Genomic DNA, 27,784 nt, shown 5'->3' with positions numbered 1-27,784 from the left:
AAATTAAAAAAATAAAAAATAAAAAAATAAAACATCAACAGAAAAACTATTACGAATAACCAAATAAAGGCAGTACCAAAATGGTACTAAAAAGCAAAAAATTACAGGAGTACACACACGCAATTAGTTGACCATGAGTAGGCACCTCTTAACACTCACGTAGAATTAATGACTATAAAATTTGATGAAGTCAAATGTTTTAATTTTACAGAATCATTATCATTTATTTTGAAGAATACTCACATGTACGTAATAGGTTATGTGGCAAACAGCTAATGTAAAAACAGATTATAGATTAGCTCTATTAAACCTTAAGAATGCCCAGCCTAGAAAAAAGGATGCAAATGTCTGAGAATCCAATGGGTTTATTTATTTCCCTTTAAAAATGAACCAATCACTAATCCTCGGTCCAGAGCTTTAGTGTTTACTTTCTTTACTTTAAATATCCTTCATCCCCACCCCCATTCCTGCTCACCTTCCCCTCCCCCCAGAACTTGGTGCAGACACCTGCAATGAAGTGCAGGCACTTTGTCCCACACAATCACATGATGTCCTTTACCCTGGCTGTTAGTGTGCCCTTTCTGCTATGACAGATCTCCACAAACTCAACGGCTTCGAGCCACCTGAGTTTATTACCTCACAGTTCTGTCAGGTAGTTTCTGAACTAGAGCTCCCCAGACTTAAATCAAGTTGTCAGCAAGGCCACATTCCTTGGTGAAGGCCCTAGAGATAGTCCTGTTTCCTTGTCATTTCCAGCTTCTGGCTGGAGATCACCCATATTCCTTGGCTCCTGACCCCTTCCTCCATCTTTACTTTCATGAAGACGCATGTCATAGAACGGGGTCCACTCAGATGATCCAAGATAATCTCCCTACCTGGGAAGACATTCTGCCACCTTATCACATCTCCAATCATGACCAAAAGTGACTATTTTGTTGTCTGTGAGAAGCTTCTGGATCATCAGCGCACCTGGTACTCCCAAGGCCTACACACAGTAGCAATTCCAGTATGCACTGAATGCATTAACAAAAACAGAAATAACGTCTCCCATCCTGTAATAATTCATGGACAAAATGAGGTATATATACATAAATGTATCAATAAAGTAGAAAAAATAAAGTAAAAGAAATATAAAAATAAACACTCAATAAATAACATTTTCCCTAATCTTGTATATGCATTTAGTGAAACACTGGGAAATTAATTTGCTTACAGCATGCAAATGTGCAATTTAATAATAAATGTCCCAGAGAATTTTTTCAAGCTCACATATATCTGGGTGTCAGATTTTTTTTTTATCATGAATGTAATCAATTATTTAAAATAATGAACATACTGGGAACTAAACTCTATAGCAGTCCAAATTGTCTTCATATTATTATAATAAATATACATTTTAAAACTTGTAATCATAGTGTGCATTAACTTATAGTCTGATTTTTAAATATAATTTCACATGCAATTTAAAATAGAATATAACTCAAAGGTAACATATCACCCATTTTGTTCTTCTTTTAAAATGAGATCCAGTGGTAAGTATGGCATACTGGACACCACAAGAAATTTTATCCATTTTTAAGGAATTACACATGATTTATCATACTATCATAAGGCCAAAATAATTGCTCAAATGAAAGTCTCAGGAATATGTATGCACACTTCATCACACAAGTTAATAAATTACCTTTAATGCCATTTGTTCACTGCTCTCAGAAAACCAACTAATTCTACCACCTCTGACATTCACTAACTATATGACTTCGGATAAATCACTTCATATCTCCAATTTTTTTTCTATCCTTTAAAATAATTTGCCTCAAATAGATGAGGAAAGGACCCATTTCAGAGTCTCCAGAGGTCCTTTTAATTTTTATTTATTTTGAGAGAGAGGGAGAGAGAGTGCACATGTGCACATGCATGGGGGAGGAACAGAGAGAGGGAGAGAAAGAATCCCAAGCAGGCTATATGCTCAGCACAAAGCCCAATGCAGGGCTCCTTCCTATAACCCTGAAATTGTGACCTGAGCTGAAATCAAGAGTTAGACATCTGGGGCGCCTAGGTGGCTCAGTCGGTTAAGCGGCCGACTTCGGCTCAGGTCATGATCTCGCGGTCCGTGGGTTCGAGCCCCACATCGGGCTCTGTGCCTGACAGCTCAGAGCCTGGAGCCTGTTTCAGATTCTGTGTCTCCCTCTCTCTGACCCTCCCCTGTTCATGCTCTGTCTCTCCCTGTCTCAAAAATAAATAAAACGTTAAAAAAAAAATTAAAAAAAAAAAAGAGTTAGACATTTAACTGACTGAGTCACCCAGGTGCCCGACCAGGGGTCCTTTTAAAACTACATAATCCACCACAGAGATTATAGAAGAGACTCTTCATTCTCGCCCCCATCCCTAGCTTCAAGTCCAGCATCATCACGAATCACTGCATGTAAATGAAATGTAACTGACGAGGATACATGAGTGCTGTGTAGGCAGCAAAAAGGTTGGAAAGAACTCACGTGCAAGTTCTTAAGAGCACATCGGCACTGAACTGGCATCGGTCTACAATTCTCAGTGAAGAGTGTATATCTGGCAGTTCAGATTTGCTACATCTTAAGAAAGATCAGAAGAGCCAGAAGAGGTTCTGAGAAGTGTAATGAGAGAATATAGGGGCAGGAGCACTATTATAGGAGGAAAAAAAAAGGCGGGGGATTTCAAGTTTAGGACACTGTGGCTACTAGACAAAGGTAGAGAAAATTTTTTAAAATCTTTAAATTTTTTTAAAATAGTTTTTAGCCTATAAAGAATAAAGGATAGCCTGAAAGCCTAAAAGATAACAATATTTGAAGTTTAGAAGGGTAACTTTAGCAGAAACAAGAATTTTAACTTCAAACAGAAGTAACAGACTATATAGAATTCTTTGGGACAAGTAATGGTGCAGACTGAACATATAAATAGCTTCTCATAAAAGATTTGAGGAATCCATGGGTAACAGATTTATAATAGTTTATATTTAAGGGAACTGGGATTTTTAAAAGGTAAACTCAGCTTTTGGAAGAGATTTCTGCTATAAAACCAGCTATATTCTACAAAATAGCTATGGTTATTTTGCAGCCTAACAAAACATGGCCACCCATATAACTGACTTTTCAAATGTTACTTTAAAGACGTTAAACAATACTTTGATAAGTTAAGCTACAAGACATATTATTTAATCAAGTGTGCATGTGGTTATAATTGGGTCAAAAGAGTGAATACAACTAAATATGTCTCTTTTTTTTTTTTGCTTTAATGAAAAAGAATACCTTAAGAAACCCACAGATATGTGTTGCTAAGTTTTGCTATACTTAAAAAGTGACCTTTACAGTTACATGAGATTTAAATATATTTATCTCCTTTGAGAGGAAAATAGTGGCATCCGTAGTTTGAGTGGCATGTAGAAAACTTACAATGAAACAATTCTTTAAGCTTTTCAATGGATACTTTCATAAGGTAATTTTGTTCTTTGGTAAATAAAATAACATTTCGCTAAAAAATGTATTAAAGCACACTTTGGGGAAATGCAGTTGATTTAATGAAGAATTAGTCTCTACAGACATACCCCACAATCTATTGTCTTTTGGTGACCAGTCTTTGTTACACAGAGATTGGGTCATCATCAAGCATTGAAATATTCACTCCATGGGATTTAAGGAGACTATTCTAAACTGCTAATGCCATACCAATTGGGAAGCTCAAGAAAGGAGCCCCCACTGGCCCCACCCCCACTCGATGCCTGCCATTGACCTTGTACAACCCAAAGGAGTTGCTCTCCCTAGGGCTGCTGCAGCCAGCAAGTAAATAGCTAAGACCACAGAACTATTTCTGTGACAGAATTTATATCACCACATCCTGTTTCCCTTTTAGCTAAATCACTACCAAATATCCAGTCTTCATTACCCAGCCAATATAAGACTTAACTCCAATACTACTCTGCACCTTCCCCAGTCAACCCCAACTCACCCCCAAAACCCTTCTTCTATTATGTCCAGAAATCTCTTCTATGATCAGCAGACCACAGATCAACCCCTTCATCTTAAGGGAAATTGGCTTCCTTAGGAACATCAGTTCCTCTGGAAAATTTTAATGGCGTTTTTTTCTTTCTCCTCACAGATCCTATATGCCCCAGGGTGAGTAATTGGAATAAGGGTCCTCTTCCTTGCTTTCCATTGCCACTTCCAGGAAAATACTGTTTCTCTCATCTTCCAGGCAAAACCTTACTCTTTCAAAGCACAAGGCATTTACCCATTATGTTCATATAATGACCTCCAGGCCCATGGTCACTGCATACTGGTTAAAAGGGTTGCTCCCTACCTCAACAGGTAAGTAGTGTCTGAAATTCAATTTACGATCTGCCTGCCGAGCCACAGGCTCTAGTGGGGGCTGTACCACCCAGCGAAAGAGACATCTTACCCATGATTATGGACTGAGAGCAATCTCCATCTCACTACCTCACAAACCCCTTCCTCTCCCCTGCAACCCATGTACCATCTGCATTCCTTCTATTTGCCTCTGAGGAGATGAGCAGTGCTAAAGAACACGATAACAGGGCTATCTTCCCTTTACGTTTATTACGACCAACCACAAAGAGGCAGTCATCTCTGCCCAGCAATACTAAAGTTCCCACAGGAAGCTCTCTGCCCCACCCAACCCAGATGCTGACATTACGTGTGGTCCTCTCCAAATCTCTCAGTCCCACCTCCAACCTCACTGATAGCATATTCATGGATCACAAAGAGAGTAGGCTCATTGCACAGAATCTTCCATCTTCCCAGCACATCGTGATTAATGATGTATAAGATGGTCCTTATAGCACAAAAGGATATTGTCTCATTTCCTTTACAATATTTCAACGTAGATCACTAGGTGTGTGTATGGGTATGCATGTAGGCAAGTATATGTATACATATACATACACATATACGTACATAGATACATACACATATACATATACATAGGCACTCTAGGGCTAAACACCATTTCAGACCCAAATCAGACATCCACAGTTCAAAAGTTACTATGAGCACATTTCAACTCACACTATAATCTCAACTTACACTAAAAAAAAAATTGTTAATTGCCATTAAGAGATGTAAGAGGAAAACAATTTCACAGATGAAAAGAGCAGTGATCAATCCATGTCTGTTAGTTAAAGACATTAGAAACAGGCCTGTTGTTTGCAGAATCCAACATAGTGGGAGCTAGCTGTGTTTCAGAATTAAGAACTTTCTGTACAATAAAAAATTATTATTATGAATGTATCTGTATGACATATTACCCCCAAGTAGGGTCTGAGGCAGCAAACACATTAATATTTCTGCAGCTAGGAACAAGGCTATTTATACTAAGCAGGACAAATAAAGGCTATAATAAACAGCCTCATGTCAATTCAAAGCTTTCTGTTATCAGAGCATATTGCATTTTGGCATCGTAGATAAGGGACTGAGGCCCTATAACTGTGAATGGCCAAATTACTTAGGCCAATTGCAATTCATACAAAACATTTCCTTTGAAAGCTGATATTAAACCTCACACATTATGCCACAATGACAGTATTCCATGAGCAAGTATAATAACCCCTCACCTCCCTCCCCGAATTTGGCTGACAATGACGCATATACAGAGTATGGCTTTGAGATAAGAGGAGAGCCCTTGTATAAACCCTCTCAGCGACCACTGCAGAGGGCACAATGGCCACATACTGGAGAGTGTTACATTATTCATCGGCACAGGCCCCTGTATCGTTAATCAGATCTGGTTTCTAAACTCAACACAGATAAGAAACAGTAAGTGGAATCACAGACAGATCCGAGAGGCAGGTACACAGAGCAGTCACAGCAATAGCTGACATTCCTATAACAAGGAAGAAGAACAAAATTATTCTTAAAGAAGGTAAGACTGACTGCACAGTCAAAAAGGTCTGGATACCAGTCTCAGTTCTGCTTTTAAGAGCTGTGTGATCTCGGGTGTTCCTTAACTTTCCTCTGCTTCAGTCTATTCAACGACATGGCATTGATGAAAACGCAGCCTGTCTCCTATGGCTTGCAGATTAAATAAAATAATGCATGTGAACAGATTAGCATAGATCCTGACAATGGGAAGACACCCAATAAAATGTATACACTAAAAATAAAGCAGAAGATCTTACAAAGTACAGTAGCCTGAATAAATTTACTACCAACTCTTCAGAACTCAGAGCATGAAGAGCATTATCATACCTTAGTATAGAAAATTATCATCTTGGCTCTGCCATGTGACTTTGAACATGTCATTTAACTTCTCAGAGCCTGAGAGCATTACACTGGACCACACATTCTCAGTGGAGGTGAAAAGTGGTTCTTTGGTGGGGCAGGGTCAGGGAGGGGAGTGGAAAAATGTACCCTTTTTATGTATAAAGCACAACTGTAAAGTACAGAAAGAGATATACAGTATACCCATGGTATTAAAATTTCATGGGAGTGGGGATCTCACGAGGCTCTCTGAGAGTTGATAATATAAAAACATTGAGAAACACTGGCTTAAATGAACTGTAAGATTGTATATAGCCCTTAAAGTTCTTTAATTCTACCTATCACAATAAGAACGCCAAGGATTTTTTTTAAATGTTTGTTGTAAGTTTATATATTTTGTTTAAGGCAAGGAAAGATTTGTATATTCTAGAAAGGTCTCCAATTAAAACAGTTAAAAATTGTAAGTATCACTGTTTAGAAGGGAAAATTCTAGAAATACAGAGAAACTCCAGCTGTCACTCAGGAAAGGATCCTGTGAGCTACAGTTTTGTTGTATTTTCCCTGCTTTATAGATAGTAATATACCTAAATCGTGTCTAAATATTAATGTTGATGTATTTCCCTCCAAAATGCAGTAAGAAAATACAATAAGGACAATGACTTGTAACTACCATAAAATTGGAACACTGTGCTTGTCTTAGCTCTGATAAATGAAAGATCACCTTGGAATATAATTCATTTTTAATTGCCTCTTCCATCTAATCTAACTACTGCTGTAGGCTGTCTTAAAATATTTACAAAGTAAAAGCAAAAAAAAAAAAAAAAAAAAGAATTGGAGGTGCTAAATAAAGCAGGCTTCACATTCCTAAGTGATCAGTGTTTTTGGTATCGTTTACAACAAAAACAAAGTCATAATTCTTACATATGGATTTTTGGAGACACACAGATAAAGTATGCTTAAGGACTATCTCAGTGTTAAAGCTGGGTTTTTAAATTGAGATATAATTGACATATCATATTGCGTTAGTTTTAGGAAAGCGCCCTAAGGTATAAAACAGTAATTTGATGCAAGTATATATTGCAAAATGATTAACACAGTAAATTTAATTAACGTCTATCACCACACAGGGTTACACATTTTTTTGTTCTTGTGCTGAGAACTCTTAAAACCTACTTGGTAATATTCGAATATACATAACATTTGAATATACATTCGAATAATATTTGAATATACAATACAGTATGGTTAACTATGGATGCCATGCAGTCCCCAGGACTTATTTATCCTATAGCTGTTTTTAATTCACCCTCTTCCCTGCCCTAGTTTTGGGATCCTTACTACATCCAAGTAACCAATTACAACAAAAGACAACAGATGTACTAAAATGCTAGAAAGGGCAGCATTATAGCTATCTTCGGCTTTAACTACTCTGAAGTTTTGTATCTGCTATCTTAGTCTTATTTCCTCCAGAATCCTAAGTATGTGTAGCAACATATATATTCACACTCATATACTGCCTTTTAATTCTTTACTTTGAGTTTCCTAAAAATCTACTTTGAAGACTCCAAAAATGACATTGTAAAAATGCATAAAACACCTCCACGTCAAACTGTTATTAAACGCTTGGCCATACTTTATTACCAATAACTTGTATCATAAGGTGTTCTAATATCATCCATTTTACTCACTGCAAAATAAAATGTGTTTTGATACAAATTAGCTTTCAGGCAGTTGGTTGTATTTGAATATATAAAGATGTGTGTGAGAGCATAATTTTATTAGACACAGGCATTCCCAGTACCATGCAGGAAGTAAACGCTTTTTCCTGATGATCAATGTTAAGTATGCTATCTTAAAGAGACTCTAACCACTGCTTACAGTTCCTCAGACCCTAGGTGTTCAACTGACAGGAAAATCTCTCTTATAAACACATACGCTATTTTAGATTCTTCCAAATATACTGGCTTGACAGAGTAATGGAATGAAAATAGATTAGCTGAAGCCCTAAATATACATAGCATGTTTCAGAAGCCTGGTGTTGGATCCGTGTGTTCTCAGCCTCAACTGAGGATGACCTGGCCAAAGAGTACACTATTTTAATTACAATTAGGGGTGATATTACCCTAATGCATCTGTAAATACTGAACTGGTCCTTACCACCAGAGTACTACAGGATGTATTCCAGGTAATGCTGGGAAGCCGAGGAAAATCAGAGCACATAAAATGATCTATGGCAAGGTTTAGCCTCACTCAAGGAGAACCCCACTGCAGAAATTCAAGTAGATAATGTATAAATATACCTTCTGTACTAAGTGTGAAAATAGTAACTCGGCACAGTACAAAAATTTTTTTAAAGTAATAAGATATACTTCTAGTAGTCCCATATTTGGCATGTTTCCATGAGAAAGCCAAAGCAACTCAATTCTCACCTCTACAATCATTTACCTGCCAGGCCCTTAGTGTTACCTTTGTTTGAGGTTGATCCATGATGTTTTTAAGTACTCGGTGGTTTCCTTCACATTCCTGGTGTCATCACTACCATATTCCTCAAGCAGCTTCTGCAGGACATTATCGAATGCCATTACAATACCATCGCCAGGACCCAGTTCTTGAAGCAATATCTAAGGTGTAATTGTAGGGGTAATGATTAGCCTTGGTCACTCGGTAACTAGTACTACCTAAACACTCATCCTCCCCGGAGGTTGTGACATGTTTTAGACACAAATACCAAAAGAAAAAAGCAAATTATGAGACAAACTCTTGAACATAAGCTTAATTAAAAGTAATTCTGGAAGTGAAAAGGCAAGTGTCTAGGAAATGATCAAGTACATAGCAGATGATATTACAAGACTCTCTTTTTTTCTTCTCTGAGATATTTTACTTCCTCAAACCATTTATCTTTTCCATTTGTTCTGCTATATACCTGATCCTTATAGCAACGTGAATCATACAGGAATAAACTTACTATAGAGTTCTTCTACATACTGGCAGAAATGAAAAGGGCCAACAACATGGAAGTCTTCTGTGCCCCTGGATCACTCTGTGTGTTGACAAAGTTAACTGCTTGGGTGGATCAAGCGAGGTTTACTGAGAGTTGCTTAAATAACTACACGGATGCAGAGTGTGTCCACATGCACTGGGTTTCCACCTCTCAGAACCCCCAGACCTAGATACTCCCCATGAAATCTAAATGACAGAGGAATGTTCCTATAATGCTTTTTATAGCAACTGGCAAAAAAAATCACCCTAAAGTTGAAGCAGGAAAGAGCCACACTATTGTTTAGAAAGGAATATTTTTAATATCTGCTGATTGAAGCATTGGTATCACTTTTTATTTTATTTTAGTCAGCTTTGCTGACTATTATACTTGAGTCATTTAATTAAAACAATCTGCAGATATCATAAACACACAAAACCATCCACAAAATCAGGACACCCGGCCACTTGACTTCTAAATTGTAACTGTGGAAAGTCTACAAGCGTGAAGAATAAATACATGTTCTCAGGTTTTATATTTTCTTTCCCACATATTCTTTATTATATCTTTATTATATTCTTCACAAATGTACACTGTCATCTTAAGTTACCTGAAGGGCAAAGAAACGTTATACCAAAATATAACCTAACACCTATAACCCCCAACCCAAGAATATTTTCTTTCTTAAAAATGTTTATTTACTTATTTTTGAGAGAGAGAGGGAGTAGGCATGAGTGGGGGGAGGGGCAGAGAGAGGGAGAGAGAGAATCCCAAGCAGGTTCCAGGCTATCAGTGCAGAGTCTGATGCCGGGCTTGACCTCACAAACAGTGAAATCATGACCTGAACCAAAACCAAGAGGTAGACACTTAACACACTGAGCTACCAAGGTGCCCCAAATATTTTCTATAGACAGAATACAAAACAGCACTTTAAAAATACCATTAATGTTCGATGTTGTCAACTTTATACTCAAACCAATCACAAAAAGTCACCTATTCTTATGATACAGATAAAGCAGTTGGTTATAAAGGTACTAAAAGAAACTACACTTGTTACCTGATTTGGTCACTATGGTAGCCTCAAATGAAGATCTCAGAGAATTTCATAAATAAAAATAACCTTCAGGGTAGACATGGAAGGGAGTAAAAGGAGGAGGGTTCCTATCTTTCTAGATGCTGGTTCATGGTTGTGTTCCATTTGCAAAGAACCAGTGAGGGATAAATCTGGCATACAGGTACATTTCTATCTGTTATGCCTTCCAATTTTTTTCAAAAACCTTCCTGGTCAAATTTTTTAATATAAATTTAGATGTATATTCTAAGCACTTGTGAAAACATCATGACAAGGGTCCCCAAAATTACAGTTCATGATGGAACAAAAAAGTACATCCAACAAACTGATAATGCAAAAAAAAAAAAATCTATGAGTCTTACTTGATTATCAGAAATTTGCTTGATGAGTGGATCCCTTCGAGCTTGTTGGAGAATGTAGAGTCGAGCCTCATATTTTCTCATGAGCTCCTCGGTTTCTTCCCTGTGATCATCCCACTGAAGACTGTCGATAATCATGTCCTCCAGCTGCTGCTGTCTTAACTCGACACCATGCTGAGTGCTATCCCACTGGTTCTTGACCTTTTCCACTGGAGGAGACATTATAAAAATAATCCCAGAAAGTAACTTTCAGTAAAGGGGAAAAATACCTGACACCAAGTCCATCATAAGTAAGGTTATAAATGGAAAAGAAAAAGAAGGCAAATTGGTACATACATCTTAGGGGAATTTTTTTAAGTTTATTTATTTTTGAGAGAGACAGAGAGAGTGAGGGAAGGGCAGAGAGAGAGAGAGAGAGAGAGAGAGAGAGAAAGAGAGAGAATCCCAAGCAGGCTCCACACTGTCAGCACAGAGCCCAATGTAGGGCTCAATCCCATGAACCATGAGATCATGACCTGAACCAATATCAAGAGTCAGACACTTAACCGACTGAGGCACCCAGGTGCCCCTAAATTCTATTTTATTTATTTATTTACTTATTTATTTTTAAATCTTTTTCTAAATTTATTTTGAGAGAGAGAGAGAGAAAGACAGCTGGGGAGGGGCAGACAGAGGGAATCCCAAGCAGGCTCCACTCTGTCAGCTCAGAGCCCGATGAAGGGCTCGAACTCACAAACTGTGAGATCATGACCTGAGCCAAAATCAAGAGTTGGATGCTTAACCGACTGAGACACCCAGGTGCCCCTCTAAATTCTATTTTAAATGGGGTGCCTGGGTGGCTCAGTTGGTTGAACGTCCAACTTCAGCTCAGGTCATGATCTCATGGCTTGTGAGTTCGAGCCCCACGTTGGGCTCTGAGCTGACAGCTCAGAGCCTGGAGCCTGCTTTGGATTCTGTGTCTACCTCTCTGCCCCTTCCTTGCTCACGCTCTGTCTCTCTCTCTCTCTCTCTCTCTCTCTCTCTCTCAAGAATAAATAAAAACAGAGGTGCCTGGGTGGCTCAGTCGGTTAAGCGTCCGACTTTGGCTCAGGTCGTGATCTTGCGGTCCATGAGTTCAAGCCCCGCATCGGGCTCTGTGCTGACAGCTCAGAACCTGGAGCCTGCTTCTGATTCTGTGTCTCCCTCTCTCTCTGGCCCTCCCCCCATTCATGCTCTGTTTCTGTCTCAAAAATAAATAAACATTAAAAAAAATTTTTTTAAATAAAAAAAGAATAAATAAAAACATTAAAAAATTTTGTTTAAAAATAAAATAAATAAATTCTATTTTTAATGCACTGAAATAGCTCACAATAAAAATAACAACTATTTTAAATGGATAAACCAAAAATTATAAAGAAAGTAAATTCCTATCTAATTTATATTCACAGAATCTGGTTTAATAAAGGTAGAGTTTAACAATACTCTATGACAGAACTGTAAGACACAGATGTAGTCACTTGTCATCTTCAAAGGAGATGCTCTAAGGCTGTCAGGATTTTGAAAGGAAATAATCTATTTAAGAATACTTTTCATATTTGTTTTACTGTAGCATGAAAGAAAGTATTTTTATATGTTCAAGAAAAACACCAAGAGCAAATTAGATTCAAGTTCTATGTCCCCAGTAGCTCTTTACCATAAAAAAATTGACACTAGATCTTGTCCTCTTTCTTTTTTAATATCTCTTTCTATTTCTTTTTCTCCTCTGTCTGTTCTCCACCCTTTTTCTCCCCTACCCTCTCTCCTCTTCTCATTTTTAACAAGGGACTAAGGAAAGAGAGATCTAATGAAACAAACTTTTGATGAATTACTTTATGGGTAGTTCATGACCTTGAACTGAGGCACTAGTAAACAGTAGCTTCGAATAACTTCAACAACCCATTGATCGTAAGTAGGTAGGACATCAAAAATGTCTAGAAGATGCTTTGGATGTCACACAGAGTGCAGAGCACTCTGGTTAAATACCAGGCCTACAAGAGCTTAACCACAAAATAATATTGCAGTTAAGGCATAATGGGACCTTCTGGTAAAATTTCTTGGGATAACAGGGTTACAGCAAGCCATAAGAGCTATCATTTTTAATAGTGCTCAGAAAACTGGAAATTATACTTACGTTTAATAATTTCTAAAAATTGTTCAATGAAATTATCTGTTTTAAGCTGTCTTCTGTAACAGTTTAAATAAATTGCCTAAGTTTTTTACTTCAAGAGAGAACAAATTCATCATAATGTTCTACTTGTCAGTTAAAAAGTTACATAAAGTACTTATGATCAACTCTATTACTAATAGAATCCTTTAACAGTGAACAAATAACATGAAAGACATCAAGTGACAGCAAATATCACAGGTTTATCATTAAGCAAATTGTTCTATTCTTTGTGAATAAGTGTTAAAAGCAGGTTATTATAGGCAGTACACTCCTACTGAGCTTTTTTTTCCCCATAGAATGAATAATGACAAAGATCATGTAGGCTCTATGCAAATAAAAAAAAGGAGAAAAAAACAAAGAGAGGGAGTTAAATTAGAAAGGGAAGCTACTCAGAAAGAGAAAAGTCTTGTCAAACAACCTTAAAAGAAACAGTGGACAAATAGGAGGGGGTGGGGAAAACATAAGATGTGGATAAAGCAAAATGGAGAAGACTTTGTAAATAGTTTGGGGTCACTGAGGCAGAGAAGCTCTCCTGCCACGTGATAGGAAACGAGATCACTCCAGAGTTTCAACAGAGACCCGAGCAATCCATCAATTGGGAAAAAAAAAAAAATGGAGAAAGAAAGAAAATGGCTTATGCAGTAAAAATAAACCAACACTGTGACAAAGTTCTCTGCTAACTCCTCTGTTCTAATAATGTTGCTGCAGCCACGTTTATTTTGAAATCAAAACACACTTTTCATGGGAGGAAGCGTTGACTTGCTTTGCCTCAGAAAATATTAGACAAGGTAATAAAGTAACTTTCAGTTTATGTTCTGCCCCAAATATTTATGAAGTCCTTACTTTGTATTGAACACTGTAGGAGGCCCAGGGCCAGAAAGATGAATATTTACTGTCTATGGAAAGGAGAGAGAATTAAAATAATTGTGAGATCTACAAGGACATTATCAGGCAAAAGGCCACAGCAGAAACTAAAGATAGAAAATACAGTTCTCCAGGGACTACTAGAGGGTAGGGAAGACATCACATAGGGGGTGACATTTTAGCTGCTGCATAGAATTTCACTGGGGAAGAAAAGGCCGAGAGGAAAAAAAATAATAATAATGTGAATAAAGGCAAGGAGACTAGGAACTTCCAGGATGTTTTAAAGAATATCTACAATATGGAATAGTTACAGTGGGTGGAAGGCGGTATGGGAGAGGGGATGATGAAAGCAGACAGTGACTATCCCTACATGACATTCTTGAGAATTTAGACTGTTTTATATGTCTACAGATTTCACAGATGCTTATTTTAAGCCAGAAAGCAAATGAAACAGGGATCTTTGCTGTGGTGTTTGTATGTTTATTTTTTGTTTTGTTTTATTTTGCTTTTAACTAAATTATTCCCAAATTAGTATCCGGCCCACAGGTACATGGTAGTTGCTCAATAAATTCTTTTTGGAATGAATTTGAAGAACAGGAGTTAAATAGACAAAGCAAGATCTGGTTTTACTAAATAAATTATAATGAAAGCATGGTTTTGCATTCTGATGGTTTTCTCTAACTTTTCTTTTTTGATTCCTTTAAAAGAAATCCTAACTTAAAAGGAACAAAATCCAATGTGCCAGTAATTAAAAGTAATAAGGTTAGGGGTGCCTGGGCGGCTCGGTCGGTTAAGTGTCTGACTCTTGATTTCGGCTCAGGTCATGATCTCACGCTTCATGAGTTTGAGCCCCACATGGGCTCTGCACTGACAGCACAAAGCCCGCTTGCGATCCTCTCTCTCCCTCTCTCTCTGCCCCTCCTCTGCTCTCTCTCTCTCTCTCTCTCTCTCTCTCTCTCAAAATAAATAAACATTAAGAAATAAATTTTTAGAACATTAATGAGGTTAACATTTTAAGGAATTCATAAGGGAATCATAATAATGTTCACAAAAAATAAAAATGGAAGCAAAACTATAATTATTAATAGATACTATCAAATATCAAATAATATTAATTTCTGGGTAAATAATCTATGAAAATGTGTATGTGTGTGTGTTACCATTTTCAGGGAAAGTGGGTAATATATCATTTAAAAAAAAACTTACATTTTTCTGTGATTGCTGTTCTCACATCTGAACTAGAAGCTTTATTTTTCAAATTCTGTGCCAATGTAAAAACACAATCAAGCTGAGGATGGCGTTGCTCTAAGTCAGCCTTCGTGATCTGTTAAGAACACATGATCATTAAGATAGGTCATAAGCCGTACCATAAGAGTACTACTAACAAAGCAAAACCAGCGTGCTGACATCAGAATTGTCGTTTTCCTCCTACAGCGAGGCATCAGCAGTCTAGCAGAGAAAGAGAGGCTAGAAGGCAAGGGTCCTGGGTTTAAATCTCAGCTCTGCCACTTATCATCTAGGTCGCTTGGCAAAGCACTTAACTCTCTGTCTGTGTTGTAGTTTTCACAAAAAGAAATAATAAAAATCGTACAGCTCAGCTATACGAAGTCTGAGCAGATTCAGTGAAGAAAATCCCTACGAAAAAAATATGGTCTGAAAACATTAGCAGGGACTTCTGCTGATGATACCCTGTATATCTGTCCTACATCAGATATGAATATAAACTAATGTCACCTGCAGGGCTGGGGTGAGACAGTAAAAAAAGGCTATTGGGATAACTGCGAATTAAATGCATGCAGACGTGAAAAATGCTGCTGCAGGGGATTTATCTCAGTACTGATAAATAGGGGCAAAAGGTTTAAAATATGAGGAATATAGTGTTCCCAACATAGAACTAATAAAAAGCCATAAAGATTAGAAAACACAATTTCCAGTAAGTACAAATAGTGTGGCAAAGATTCTCTCCCAGCTCTTCCTCTTTATAAATTCACTAATTTGTCAGATTTCAATTAGCCTGATAGTGTCAAATATTATCTTGAAATGGATTATTCACAACTTCTAATCCTGAATCCCAGAGAAACATTTCAATGAATGCTGATTATTTCCTTCTAATTGGCCTAAGAACCTCTCAACACAACATATCTGAAACTAAATCAATCAAACCCTCATCCACGTTCCATTTCTTCTATTCCTTATTTCCGTTAATTGCAATAGCATCATCTTAGCCACTCGGAAAGGGCTCTTGTGCTTGCTTTAAGTATCTCTTGCCTCCAATTTATCCTAAGCACTAAGAAGCATCCCAGTCTTCTTACCAAAGCAGCACTCTATTATCATCAGTCCTCAGCCACAATTAAAAAAGAAAAAGAAAAGGGGTAAAAAGAACTGCTCACAGACTAAAAACCCAACGGGCTTTGCACGGTCTAGGAAGTGAACTTGAACCTGCCTTTGCTATCTGACCACCCACTACACTTCTTTCCTGCACCAATGTTGACCCAATGTCCCTCACGCTCCCCTACCTCATGTCCTTATTCACTCTGTTCCCTGTATCAGGAATGCCATTTACTTTATCTCCAGATGTCAAAATCCCACACAGTACGCTTTCCACCATTGTGAAGTAATCTCCTTCCTCATCCTGGCTCCCCTAACAGGTGGCTTATAGCTATGCTATGGCTTCTATCAGATTCTGCCTTGCTGGAGCAACGTCTCTACTTACGTGTACCCAGTGCCTCCGCCTCACTTTGGACATATTTGTAGTCTGGGGATAAAATCAATACCCACCTCAAAAGACTGTTAAAAAAGTGAAGGAGACGATACATGTGAAATACTTCCTAAACTGCCCAGCACATTTTAAGCACCTAATAAAAGTTAGCAATAGCTATTGTTATTATTTTATGGTACATTGCCAATTTCTACCTGGTATGTCCTTTTCAGTATCCCTATATAACACACAGCCCAGAAACTAGCACACTATGAATACTGAAAATTTATGTTAGATGGTGTATGCATGGTAACAAATTTCTAGGCATGAGATTCTCACTTCTGAAGTCAGCAATTAAACACAGAAGCTCATTACAAAATATAAAGTAAAAAGGGGCTTTAGGAAAATATCCTACATCACAGTAGGCATTAAATCTAACACTAGTTTACATTTGTATTGATGTGTCTCCCTTTAAGGTATCAGTTTTAGGTTTTAAAATACACTGAGTCTAGGCGTGGCTGGGTGGCTCAGTCAGTTAAGCGTCCAACTCTTGATTTTGGCTCAGATTATGATCTCACAGTTTGTGAGATTGAGCCCCACATGGGGCTCTGGACTGACAGTGCAGAACCTGCTTGGAATTCTCTCTCTTCCTCTCTCTCTCTCTCTCTCTGCCCTTTCCCCACATGCTTCCATGAGTACATGTGCACTCTCTCTCTCTGTCTCTCCCTTTCAAAATAAATACTAAAAAAAAAATTTAAATACAAGTAAAATACACTGAGTCTACACTTCAAGTTGGTAAACCTCATCTTACAAAAACACTAAAAATGCAAGAAACGATTTTCTCTTTGGAGCTAGCCAAACAGCATGGCTGTTTGACAGATAGAGAGTTTTTTAAAGCTCTTTCTCCCAGGGTTTAGGACAAACAAAGGAGCTCCAAACAGATCTTGTCTGCTTCTGTGTGTGGTATTTCCATGACAAGCCTTTACATTATGTACTTACTTTCATTCGGGAAACTGTCTTATTGATCTCTTCTACATCCCCGACAGTGACAATGTTGGATTTCAACATTTGGTCGATCAGGACCAGCCAGTCAGCTAGTTCTGTTATGGTTTTATCCAGATCAGCAGGAATTGAAATTTCCGAAGTACGAGGAGACAGAACAGGAATATCGGACGCAGATGATTCTAGCACCACCTTTTGGACATTAGGATGAGCTGAAATTTAAAAATGTGGCAAAGTATTAATACATCAACAGGAGATTCTGACTGTGGTGGCCTAGTGGTGATTTGTGTGTGTGTTTACATAAAATTTAGTTTAAGTAAAAAAAAAATTGTAAGACGTTTTTATTTTTTCATCCTAAAAATGACAGTGATATTTCCTGTCGAATCCATATGTCCGTGGTAGCCATAAAGCCAATTAAACTGTCCCACAATAGTCTAGAGCAGCAGTAAGTTAGAAGGAACTCACGCTGACACCAAGAGAAAATAAAATAAAAAGTAAATCAACTATAGGAAAATTAGGACCGCTACTTTATTTTGCCAAGATGTTTGCCTTAATTTGTAAAGTCAATTTATTCTAATTTTCTATTCTTTTCCAATTAACTTTATGAGTATTAGTCATTCTTAATAAAATTGAAAGAAGTCTTTGAGTACTTCCCTTTTCACTTCAAACTTTCTAATTGATTAAGTTCTTCTTTCCAGCTTATCTCTGAACTCAGGCAAAAGACCCTGCAGGCAAAGCATCCCAAGATGGGAACCGAAAGTACCCCTCAAGCAACAAGGAATGCCCTGAGCCAGCAAGACCCCATGTGATGGACTCTAGGACAATGATGGGCCTGACCTTCACCGCCCACCTGCACATAATCACTGACCCTTGTCCCACCTTTTCCTTACAGAAACCTAGAAGTATTTTCAGTACTTTGGAAACTCTTCGAGATACTAGTCCGCTGTCTTCCCGGTATTGGCCTTACTGAAAGAAATTCCTTTCTTTTTTCTCCACCACTCCTCTCTCTGCCTTTGGATTCTGTCAGTTGCAAGTGGCCAAACCTGGTCTGTCTGGGACCACCAGAACCAGGTGCAAGCACCTCTGGGCCCCAGCTACAAACTCATCATGACTACTTACTCATGTACTGATCTACATAAGTATATATTCTTATGAATGTATATATGTATATAAGAGAAAATATATATACTAAGTACAACACTATGTACTTAGTATATATATTCACTATCTACACAGAATATATTCACTAACTTTTAGTTAACCCTTCTGCAGCTGGATACTTCAATTGCTCCTGAAATTTTACTTTAAAAAAGAACTTGCAAGGGTTATCTTTTTATGTATTTTTGCACATTTTTGATTACCACCTTAGTATAAATTTCCCAAAGTAGAATTACGGGATCAGAAAATAGGAAAAAGTTTAATGTATCTAAGACTTATTGCCAAATTGTTTTGCTTAAAAGTTAGAAATTTAGGGGCACCTGGGTGGCTCAGTTGGTTAAGCGTCCGAGTTCAGCTCAAGTCATGATCTCACAATTCGTGAGTACAAGCCCTACATCATATTCTGTGCTGACAGCTCAGAGCCTGGAACCTGCTTTGGATTCTGTGTCTCCCTCTCTCTCTGTCCCTCCCCGGCTTGCACTCTGTCTCTCTCAAAAATGAATAAACATAAAAAAAAAGGGTTAGAAATTTAGACTTCTAGCAGCAGTGTATGGAACTGACAAAAATCCTACGTCCACACCAATAATATCCTATTTCAATGGATAAATACATCTTTCACCATTGTCTTCATTTAATGCTTCTTTGACTGTCAATGAATGCAAATATTTTTTTATGTTTACTAAAATATGGGATAATTTATAACTGTGTTCTTTATCTGCTTCCTTATCAGTTTAGATGAATTCTTTTTATAGGAAAGATGAACATTTGCCATGTCGCTGAAAGCAATGTTTCTACTTCAGGATTCAATTTTTTTTTATCAAGTCCATAAATTTGTCTTGGGGGATTGTTTTCCCAGAACGTTTACAGTTACACTCTTGTCTTTTCCAAAGATTTGATAAATATTTTCTCTATTTTTTGTTTGCTTTTCTGTTTTTGTGTTGCTTTGTTTTTAATTTTTTTTTTTAATGTTTATTCATTTTTGAGAGACAGAGACAGTCAGACCATGAGCGGGGAAGGGGCAGACAGAGGGAGACACAGAATCCAAAGCAGGCTCCAGGCTCCAAGCTGTCAGCACAGAGCCCGATGAGGGGTTCGAACTCACAAACTGCGAGATCATGACCTGAGCCGAAGTCGGATGCTCAACCGACTGAGCCACCCAGGCGTCCCGTCTTGCTTTGTTTTTAATAAAGAGAGATTTGTTTTAATAAAGAGAGGTTGGTTATTACTTTTCTTTAGTGTTGATAAAAGAATTAACTATTAGCTCCATCTGAAATCCACTTTAGCATACGGTATATTAGATGAGGCTTAAATTTTTTTCTCTAAAAAAAACATAGTCAATCTATACATTAAGCACAATTCTCATAAAAATCCCAACAAGTCTACGTGTTAACTTGGCAAAATCATATATTCACAATCTGATTTTCATATCAATATAGAAAAGGACCACAGTTGGGGTGCCTGGGTGGCTCAGCCAGTTGGGCGACCAACTTCAGCTCAGGTCATGATCTCGCACTTTGTGGGTTCGAGCCTCCTGTCAGGCTCTGTGTTGACAGCTCAGGGCCTGGAGTCTGTTTCAGATTCTGTGTCTCCCTCTCTCTCTGCCCCTCCCCCACTCACGCTCTGTCTCTCTTTCCTTCAAAGATAAACATTAAAAAAATTTTTAATAAAAAAAAGAAAAGAAATAAAAAAAGAAAAGGACCACAGTCAAAACAGGTGGGGGGTTATGCCCTACCAGATATTTAGTTGTATCACTTAGCTAATAATTAATGATTAACTCAGTATTTTATGGGCCCAGACATCCAAAGAGACCACTGGAAGAGATGAGCCACATGCATAGGTGGCAGAGAAACCTGACCTTGACAGAGACTGCATTAAAGATCAGTGAGGAGGAATTTACCGGCCAATAAATGATGCTATGCTGGCAAGAGTGGACACCCATGGCTGGAGCGAAGAGATGATGGGACAGAATTTGACCTCACATGCACCTTGGGGAAATTAGTTCTTGGTGGATTAAGAACCTGAATATGAAAATCAAAACTGTACAACCGTCAGTTGAAAATATAAAAAAAAGAAGCTTTCCGATTTTAGAGTACTAAAAATGCTGTAAAAACACACAAAAAGGGGAAGCTATTGGTAGACCATTAATGTTTAAGAATTCTGAAAATAGCACCACTAATAAAAATATTAGAAGCCATAGGGGCACCTGGGTGGCTCAGTCAGTTAGCATCCGACTTCAGCTCAGGTCATGATCTCACAGTTTGTGGGTTTGAGCCCCACGTTGGGCTCTATGCTTACAGCTCAGAGCATGGAGCCTGCTTCGGATTCTGTGTCTCCCTCTCTCTCTGTCCCTCCTCCACTCATGCTCTGTGTCTCTGTCTCTCAAAAATAAATAAACATTTAAAAAAAAAGCCACAGACTAAGGGACAGGATATTTGCAATGTACACTCTAAACAAGGAATTCGTAACCAAAATAGTTTATTTTGAGAAAGAGTGCACGCATACGCATGCATGCACCATAGGAGCAGGGGAGAAGCAGAGAGAGGAGAGAGAATCCCAAGCAGTGCAGAGCCCCAAACAAGGCTCTATCGCACCAACTGTGAGATCATGACCCGAGCCAAAAATCAAGAGTCGGGACTCTTAACCGACTGAGCCACCCAGGCACGCCCAAAATAATTCTTTAAACTCCAAAAGTATCAATCAGACAATCTACAAAAGAGGAAGCAAGAAAGAAATAAACATGAAAAAAGGCTCAATCATGCAGGCAACTGAAAAAAATGCAAAGTGAAATGAAATGCCCTATCTCTATCCGTCACAGGTTCACAACGTAACGTCTGGGGAGCTCTGGGTGCCCAGAAACCCTTCCAAATTAGGATTATCATAAGCGATTTGCCTTTTCACACTCATTCCTTCCTGAGTGTAGAGGGGTTTTGCACTCAAGACTACATGCATCACGTGTGGTTCCACAACAAACTAATCGCAGAAGTGGCAATGAGAATCCAGATGTCCTCTCAGATGCCAGAAACGAAGGATTTTCAAAAATGTAAAGCAATGTCACTCTCTAGTTCAATTTGTTTTTGTCTTGGAAAAATTAGTTTATAATATTAATATTTACAAAAACATGCTGTTTTTGCTAACATAATAGATTCATTATTGTTATTTTAGACAAATTAATAAGTAATGCTTCAAATTTCTGGGTTTTTTTAATTAGGTAAATATTTATAAACATAACTCACACTTTGAGTGTCTTCAATAATTTTTAAAAGTGTAAAGGAGTCCCGAGAATATGATGCTGAAGTGGCAGTAACATGTAAAACAATGAGAGCCCTCCCGTGGCTGGCGGCAGTGCGAACCGGAACAGGCTGTCTAGACAACATCTAGTGAAGTAGAAGTTGTTCATCTTCTATGACCCAGCAATTCTACCACGACATACCCTAGAGAATACCTCACGTATCATTCTGCCCAATCCTCACTGTTGCTTTCAAAACACTGAAACAACCTCAATATTCATCCATCGTTTCAAATCACCAAGTACCTCAGAGGGACCTACTACGTGCAAGCACTGTTCTAGATGCTACGAGTATGGGAGTATATGTGAGACAAAGGTCCTGCCCTCAGGGGGCCTGCCCGCTAGTGGAATAGACAGATGTTGTGAAGTAACACTAATGCAAGAAGATGGGAGAGCGATGGGATGTATTTGAGAAATGGCGGTCAGGGTCAGGAAAGGCTTGAGGTAGCATTTGAGGAAAGAACTGAATGGAGTGTGTGAATCAGGCAGATATCTGAAAGAAGGGCATTGGAAGAAGAAGGAAAGAAGAAGCAGCAAGCACAGGAGCCATAAATGGAAATGTTCTCAGCATGTTAGCAATAGCAAGCAGACCAATGTGTTTGAAATAGAACAAACAAAGGGAAAAGTGGTAAGAAATGCGATTAGAAAGGGGGGCAGCAGGCAGATCACACACGGTCTTCTGGACCAGGTAAGACTTTAGCACTCATTTATGGATGACAAAAGATATAACAAGATTATGAGCCACGAGGGACACAATAAAACCTATGTTTGTAAAGCATGACTTAGCTGCTAGCAGAATAGATTATGGAAGAGTAGTAAGGCAAGAAGAGAATCAGGACAGTGAGTTAGGAGATTATTCCTGTAACAGATGAAAGGGTGTTCAAGACCAGGGAAGTAGTTGGGATGAGACATGGGGATGACACACGGGACCGACAATTTGCTGAATAATTAGATCTTAACTCCAGAGAAAAGTCAAGGGTGACTTCAAGTGTATTGGCCTAAGCACTGGCCGGGCTATCCAAAGTTAAAAAGTGGCTAAAGCCATGGGACCAGTGAGCATACTAAAGGAGAGGGTTCTGAGGACTGCAGTGGATCTGGGCATGGAATACTACATGTCGGCGAAAAGGCACTGACCAGAGCTGTATGCATCAAAACGTATGCCAGCGAGAATGCTCCAGTAAAGAAGAGAGAAAGAGGGTAAGTAAAAAGCCAAGAGAAGATGTGATGCAAAGCACAAGGGGAGGACGTGATCTCAGAAAGAAAAGAGATAAATCCTCCAGGGAAGTGGGAAGCACGCACAGTTTGTGAGCACAGATGTAGAGAAACCTACGTATAGGGATTCTCTCTGATGGGAAAAAGAAGATCTTGTTGGGCAAAACGTATTTCGTCTTTTAAAAATGAGAAGAGGTCATGAGTGGAGAGATGGGCAGCCAGGGGAGCTCAGAAGAAAGTGCAGTAGGATTGTCTGTGAGTGCTGAGTACCCACGAGCATGGTCAGCAAGGGAAGCTGGCATGGATGAACCACGAAAACAACATGCCAAGTGAAAGAAACACAGTCTGATTCCGTTTATGAGAAATACCCAGAATAGACGATCCATGGAGACACAGCGATTGGTGGTTGCCACTGCCTGGGGGTAGAATGGAATGGGGAGAAACAGCTAAATGAGTAAGAGATTTTACTTTGGAATGATGGAAGTATTTTGGAACCAGACAGAGGTGGTGGTTGCACAATACTGTGAATGCATTCACATGTCAATCCAAATGTCACTGGATTGTTCACATTGAAATGGTTAATTTTATTTTTTGAATATAATAAAAAGAAGAAGAAATGGAGTTAAAAAAAAAAACACCATGTAGGACGAGAGGGACACACTGAAATAAATTTCAGGTCTCATACCTGTTCCAGAGACGAATGTCTTATTAAAAATGAACTGCCCACTTACTGGAAGGTGTACTTCTGCTATTAGCTCTTCTACTAAATGTGTATTAAAATGTTGTGTATTAAAACTTTCTCTGTTCCTTTGTCATAAGGACATTTAAAAAGGTAAGATAGCCTATTGCCCTTTCCTAAAATGCATCAAGTCTGTTTCCCGTCCTTATGGGGTTGAGTTTGTATTTGCAAGGCAGCAATACTCAAATGTTAATTCAAGTATTTTGAATGTAATCAATGGACCGACCAGGCCCCAGGTATTTCTTGTGTAAGGTACTGGGAAATACAAGTAGAACACAACACAAACTGGGCCCTCAACAAGCCTGCGATTTCAAATAAGTTTTCTTAAAAGTCTCACCACTCATACTTTTCCAGAATCCTAAGGAGAAACAGAAGGTGGCCGGGGGCAGAGGACAGGAGGGGAGCGGGGAGGAGGGGGAGGAAGAGAAGGAGGATGTGTGAGGCAGGGTGGAGGAATACAAAGGAAGGGAAGAAGGCAGGAAGAGAGAGAGGAGGAAGAGGAGAGGGGAGCGGTGGGGGGGAGTGGAAGAAGAGGAGGAAGGGGAGAATCAGCAGCACCACCACAGCTGGCACAGAATAAGTGGAAAGTTAGGGTTAATCACACTTGGGGGTTTGCCTGGTGACTCGGCAGAGGCAGAGCAGGGTGAGATGGTTTCAATGAGCCTGCAAGGCAGTGATGAGCAGTGACTGGGGTGGCCTCTGTGCAGTAGCCCACCCTCTACTCTGGACAAGGAGAGAAGGAAATAACCAGTGACCAGACTCTTCTTTCTCCAAATCTCAGTGATCAGCACTTGTCAGTGCAGATCTTCACTGGGATGAAGAACTCTTCTAAATCCCCATCTCCCACCTGGTTCCAAGAATATTCAAACTTTCTGTTTCCAGTCCTGATCAGTGTCTAATTGTACGACCCCAGAATATGTTAACACAGCAGGTTGTGGCTGATGCCCTGAAAAGACTGCACGTCTCCAGAAAACTATTCCTCAATTTCCTCACCTTGTTCTCCCCTGGCCTTCAGCGGCCTCTGTGGAGACCCAGATCCCACTCCAGTCCCAGGAAATAAGTCTTAGCTACCATGGCAAGGAATGCCTTGCACATGCTGGACAGTGAAATATATCTTGTTTTAAAAAAGACATTCTTTTCAAGTAACTGAAAAGTAGAATAATAAGTCACAACTGCACTGTGTTTTTAAGTAAGTTTTTCTAACTCCCATAGGATGCTTAAAATTATAAAATTTTGTTATGCCTATAAAAATTTTTTTTGTTAAGAAATAAACTGTATCTTACCAGCCATTCTTGTCTGAGACACAGAACTGGGTTCCTGGATGCGTTCCTTCAGTGTGGTAGGCACTTCTCTGCATATCTACAGCATCAGGCCAAACAAAGAGAAGAATACTATATAAATAAAGATGATTATATTTTTGAAAGAGGAAGTGTTATTCTAAGTGATAGTTCTGCTGCTTTTCTTCCCCCTCAACGCCTGAGCTTCTGTCTCCACCCTCACATCCACTGCAGTCTTGCCAAAGCCCCCACTTTACTGACATTACTGTCAAGAGTACCCTCCAGTCCTTAGCTGTCCTAGTCCTTTGTAACATTTAATGTTGTCCCCTCCCCTCCCCAGAATACCGTTAATATTCTGCAATCCTGACTTTACACCTACCTCTCTGATTGATCTTCTAAGCATCCTTCACCAGCTCATTCTCCTCTGCCCATCCATCAAATACTGACACTCTATAGGGTAGGTTTTTTTGGTCTTCCTACCCTTGACCCTGGCTTCTCTCCCTGAGTCCTGGTTTCTAATGGTTTCATTTATCATATGGAGTTTTAACAGGCTGACAACTCCGAAAAATGTATCTTCAGTCCAGCTCATTCTGTCAATTGGATATTCAGACATGTCCAAATCTGAATTCATCACCCATTTCCCTGCCACCCCCTTCCCAAGGTGATCTAATGACTCTAACTGATCTTTCCAGATCAGTTATTCTGATCTGGACACTGGTCTTTGCTCAGAGGAGTTACTTGATATCCTGATATTATCCTAAGGCCATCCATCGCTAGGATCACGCCATCCATCTCTAAAGTGAAGCTACAGTGATTTTTCAAGATGTGACTTTCTCCTGATTAAAACCCATCCACTGCTCTCAAGGCGATGAAGTGTTCTCAAGATGGAGCTCGAATTCCTTGTTGAGGCATGATGAGGCCTCTAGGATCTGGGTCTGCAAGCATCTCTTATTCTGCTGCTGCACACTGAGCTACTTCCAAGACCCAAATGCACTGTGCTCATTCCCTGTCCCCTGTAGACCCTTCCACTTTTTTGATTCTTCTCCCTGTGATGCTCCTTCCCCCATTCTTCATCTACCCATACTTATTCATTCTTTCTAAATTAGCATGGATATGATCTCCACCAAATCTTCCATGATTACTTCCCAAAGCCAGGTAGGTGCACTATCTTTATGTCCCCATGGGTACCTCTATGTTGTAAGTTTTTGACTACTTGCCTCACCAACAATAAACTCTTTGGGTTAGAAGCAGTGTCATACTCTTTGCTGTATTCCTAGTTCTTAAAATGGTGCCTGGCATACACCAAGAGTCCAGTCAAAACTACTGAGTGAATAAATACATGAATGAATGAAATGCCCCGGGTTAGTATTTCCCAAAGTACATTTATTGAAATTCTCTCCACAGTAAGTACTGTCTGACCTTGGACACTCATAATTCACCTAAGTAGAGTAAAACCAACGTGAAGTGATAAAGGAACTTTTGGCTTTGTCTAACACAGTGCTCCCAAATTAACCACTGTGTCCTCTTCCACACAATATCTACTGACATGCTTTGTGTTAAATACATATGTGTGCTCTGATTGAATATGCAAAAGCTGTGCCTGGCATGTTTGACACGGGGCCAACATGTCTGGAGAGTAGTGTAAGGGAGAGAGACGGGAAGATGAAGTCAGAGAGAAAAGAAGAAGCCAGAACATGAGGGGCCTAACAAGTCACAGTAAGAACTTCAGCCTTTACTCCGAGTGAGGTGGAAAACCATTAGTGGGCTTTGCTCAGAGGAGTTACTTGATCAGAATTATGTTTAAACAAATACTTCACTGCTTTGTTGAGAAGAGATTGGCAAAGGGCAGAGGAGGAAGCAGGGACTCCAGTGAGGAGTCCGTTGTAGTAAGCAAGACAAGAGATGATGGTGGCTTAGAACTAGTTAGTAGCAATGGGGTTAGGGAAAAGCATTCAAATTTATGACGTTCTTCAAACCTAAAAAACAAGTTGAAAAAAAAATACAGGGAATACCCAGCATGCTACCCAACACCTACAATTGTTATAATTTTGCTACATTTGCTTTATCATGTATCTAGCCATCTGGCCGTCCAGGAAACCATCTATCAAACAGATACGTATTTTGAAGGAGAAGCTGATAATGGTGACTCCAAGTTTTGGAGTTTTTAAAATTAAGATGTAACTCATAAGACTGACTCCAAAGATCCTGACCAAACAATAATGAGTAATTACCAGTAAATGAGGTGGGAGAAGTACAGTAAAGCACAGGGAGGAGGTGGAGATCAGGAGCTCAATTTTGTATGTTAGTATGAGATACCCACTGGAGAGCCAAGTGAACATACTGAACAGGTCATTGTACATGGAAGCCTAGAGCATAGAGAGAGGTCAAGGCCAGAGATATACATGTGTGAGTTATCAGTAACAGTGACCATCAAGGTATAATTCTCAACTAGAGAATTTAGGTCAATAAAGCACCTGCATCATTAGATATAGAATGATGGCTATCATTTTAAGGGGATCCAGAAGGGTAAAATTGACTGATATGGGATCTATCCAAACCAGGGGCAGAGACACATCCATTCAGTGTCTCAGACAGACCTCACACTCTGATATGGTATGTACCAGGGTAAAATAAATAGAATCTATGACTTTATCTGCCTTTAATTGTTTTAACTGCAAAAAAAGTAATGACATGAGGGGAAAGACCTTAG

The 27,784-nt window shown here is 39.0% G+C and overlaps 1 protein-coding gene across 8 annotated transcripts in view; it reads right to left on the bottom strand.

Annotated features, from left to right (window-relative positions):
* The window catches only part of UTRN (utrophin), a 569,571-nt gene that overhangs the window by 241,491 nt on the left and 300,296 nt on the right, over positions 1-27,784 (bottom strand). For all 8 annotated transcript variants that reach the window (XM_078447413.2, XM_060614425.3, XM_078447414.2 and 5 more), the window contains 5 exons: positions 25,081-25,156; positions 17,400-17,614; positions 14,909-15,026; positions 10,657-10,862; positions 8,712-8,866 (listed from right to left, as the gene is read on the bottom strand). In XM_078447413.2, the coding sequence (XP_078303539.1) occupies positions 8,712-8,866; positions 10,657-10,862; positions 14,909-15,026; positions 17,400-17,614; positions 25,081-25,156 (770 nt within the window). The remainder of the gene's footprint in view (positions 1-8,711; positions 8,867-10,656; positions 10,863-14,908; positions 15,027-17,399; positions 17,615-25,080; positions 25,157-27,784) is intronic.

Source organism: Panthera onca, chromosome B2 (assembly GCF_046562875.1).
Source record: "Panthera onca isolate mPanOnc1 chromosome B2, mPanOnc1 haplotype 2, whole genome shotgun sequence".
In the NCBI taxonomy this organism is placed as follows: domain Eukaryota; kingdom Metazoa; phylum Chordata; class Mammalia; order Carnivora; family Felidae; genus Panthera; species Panthera onca.
Note: the sequence above shows the minus strand (reverse complement) of the source record. Positions and strands in the feature narration are given on the sequence as shown.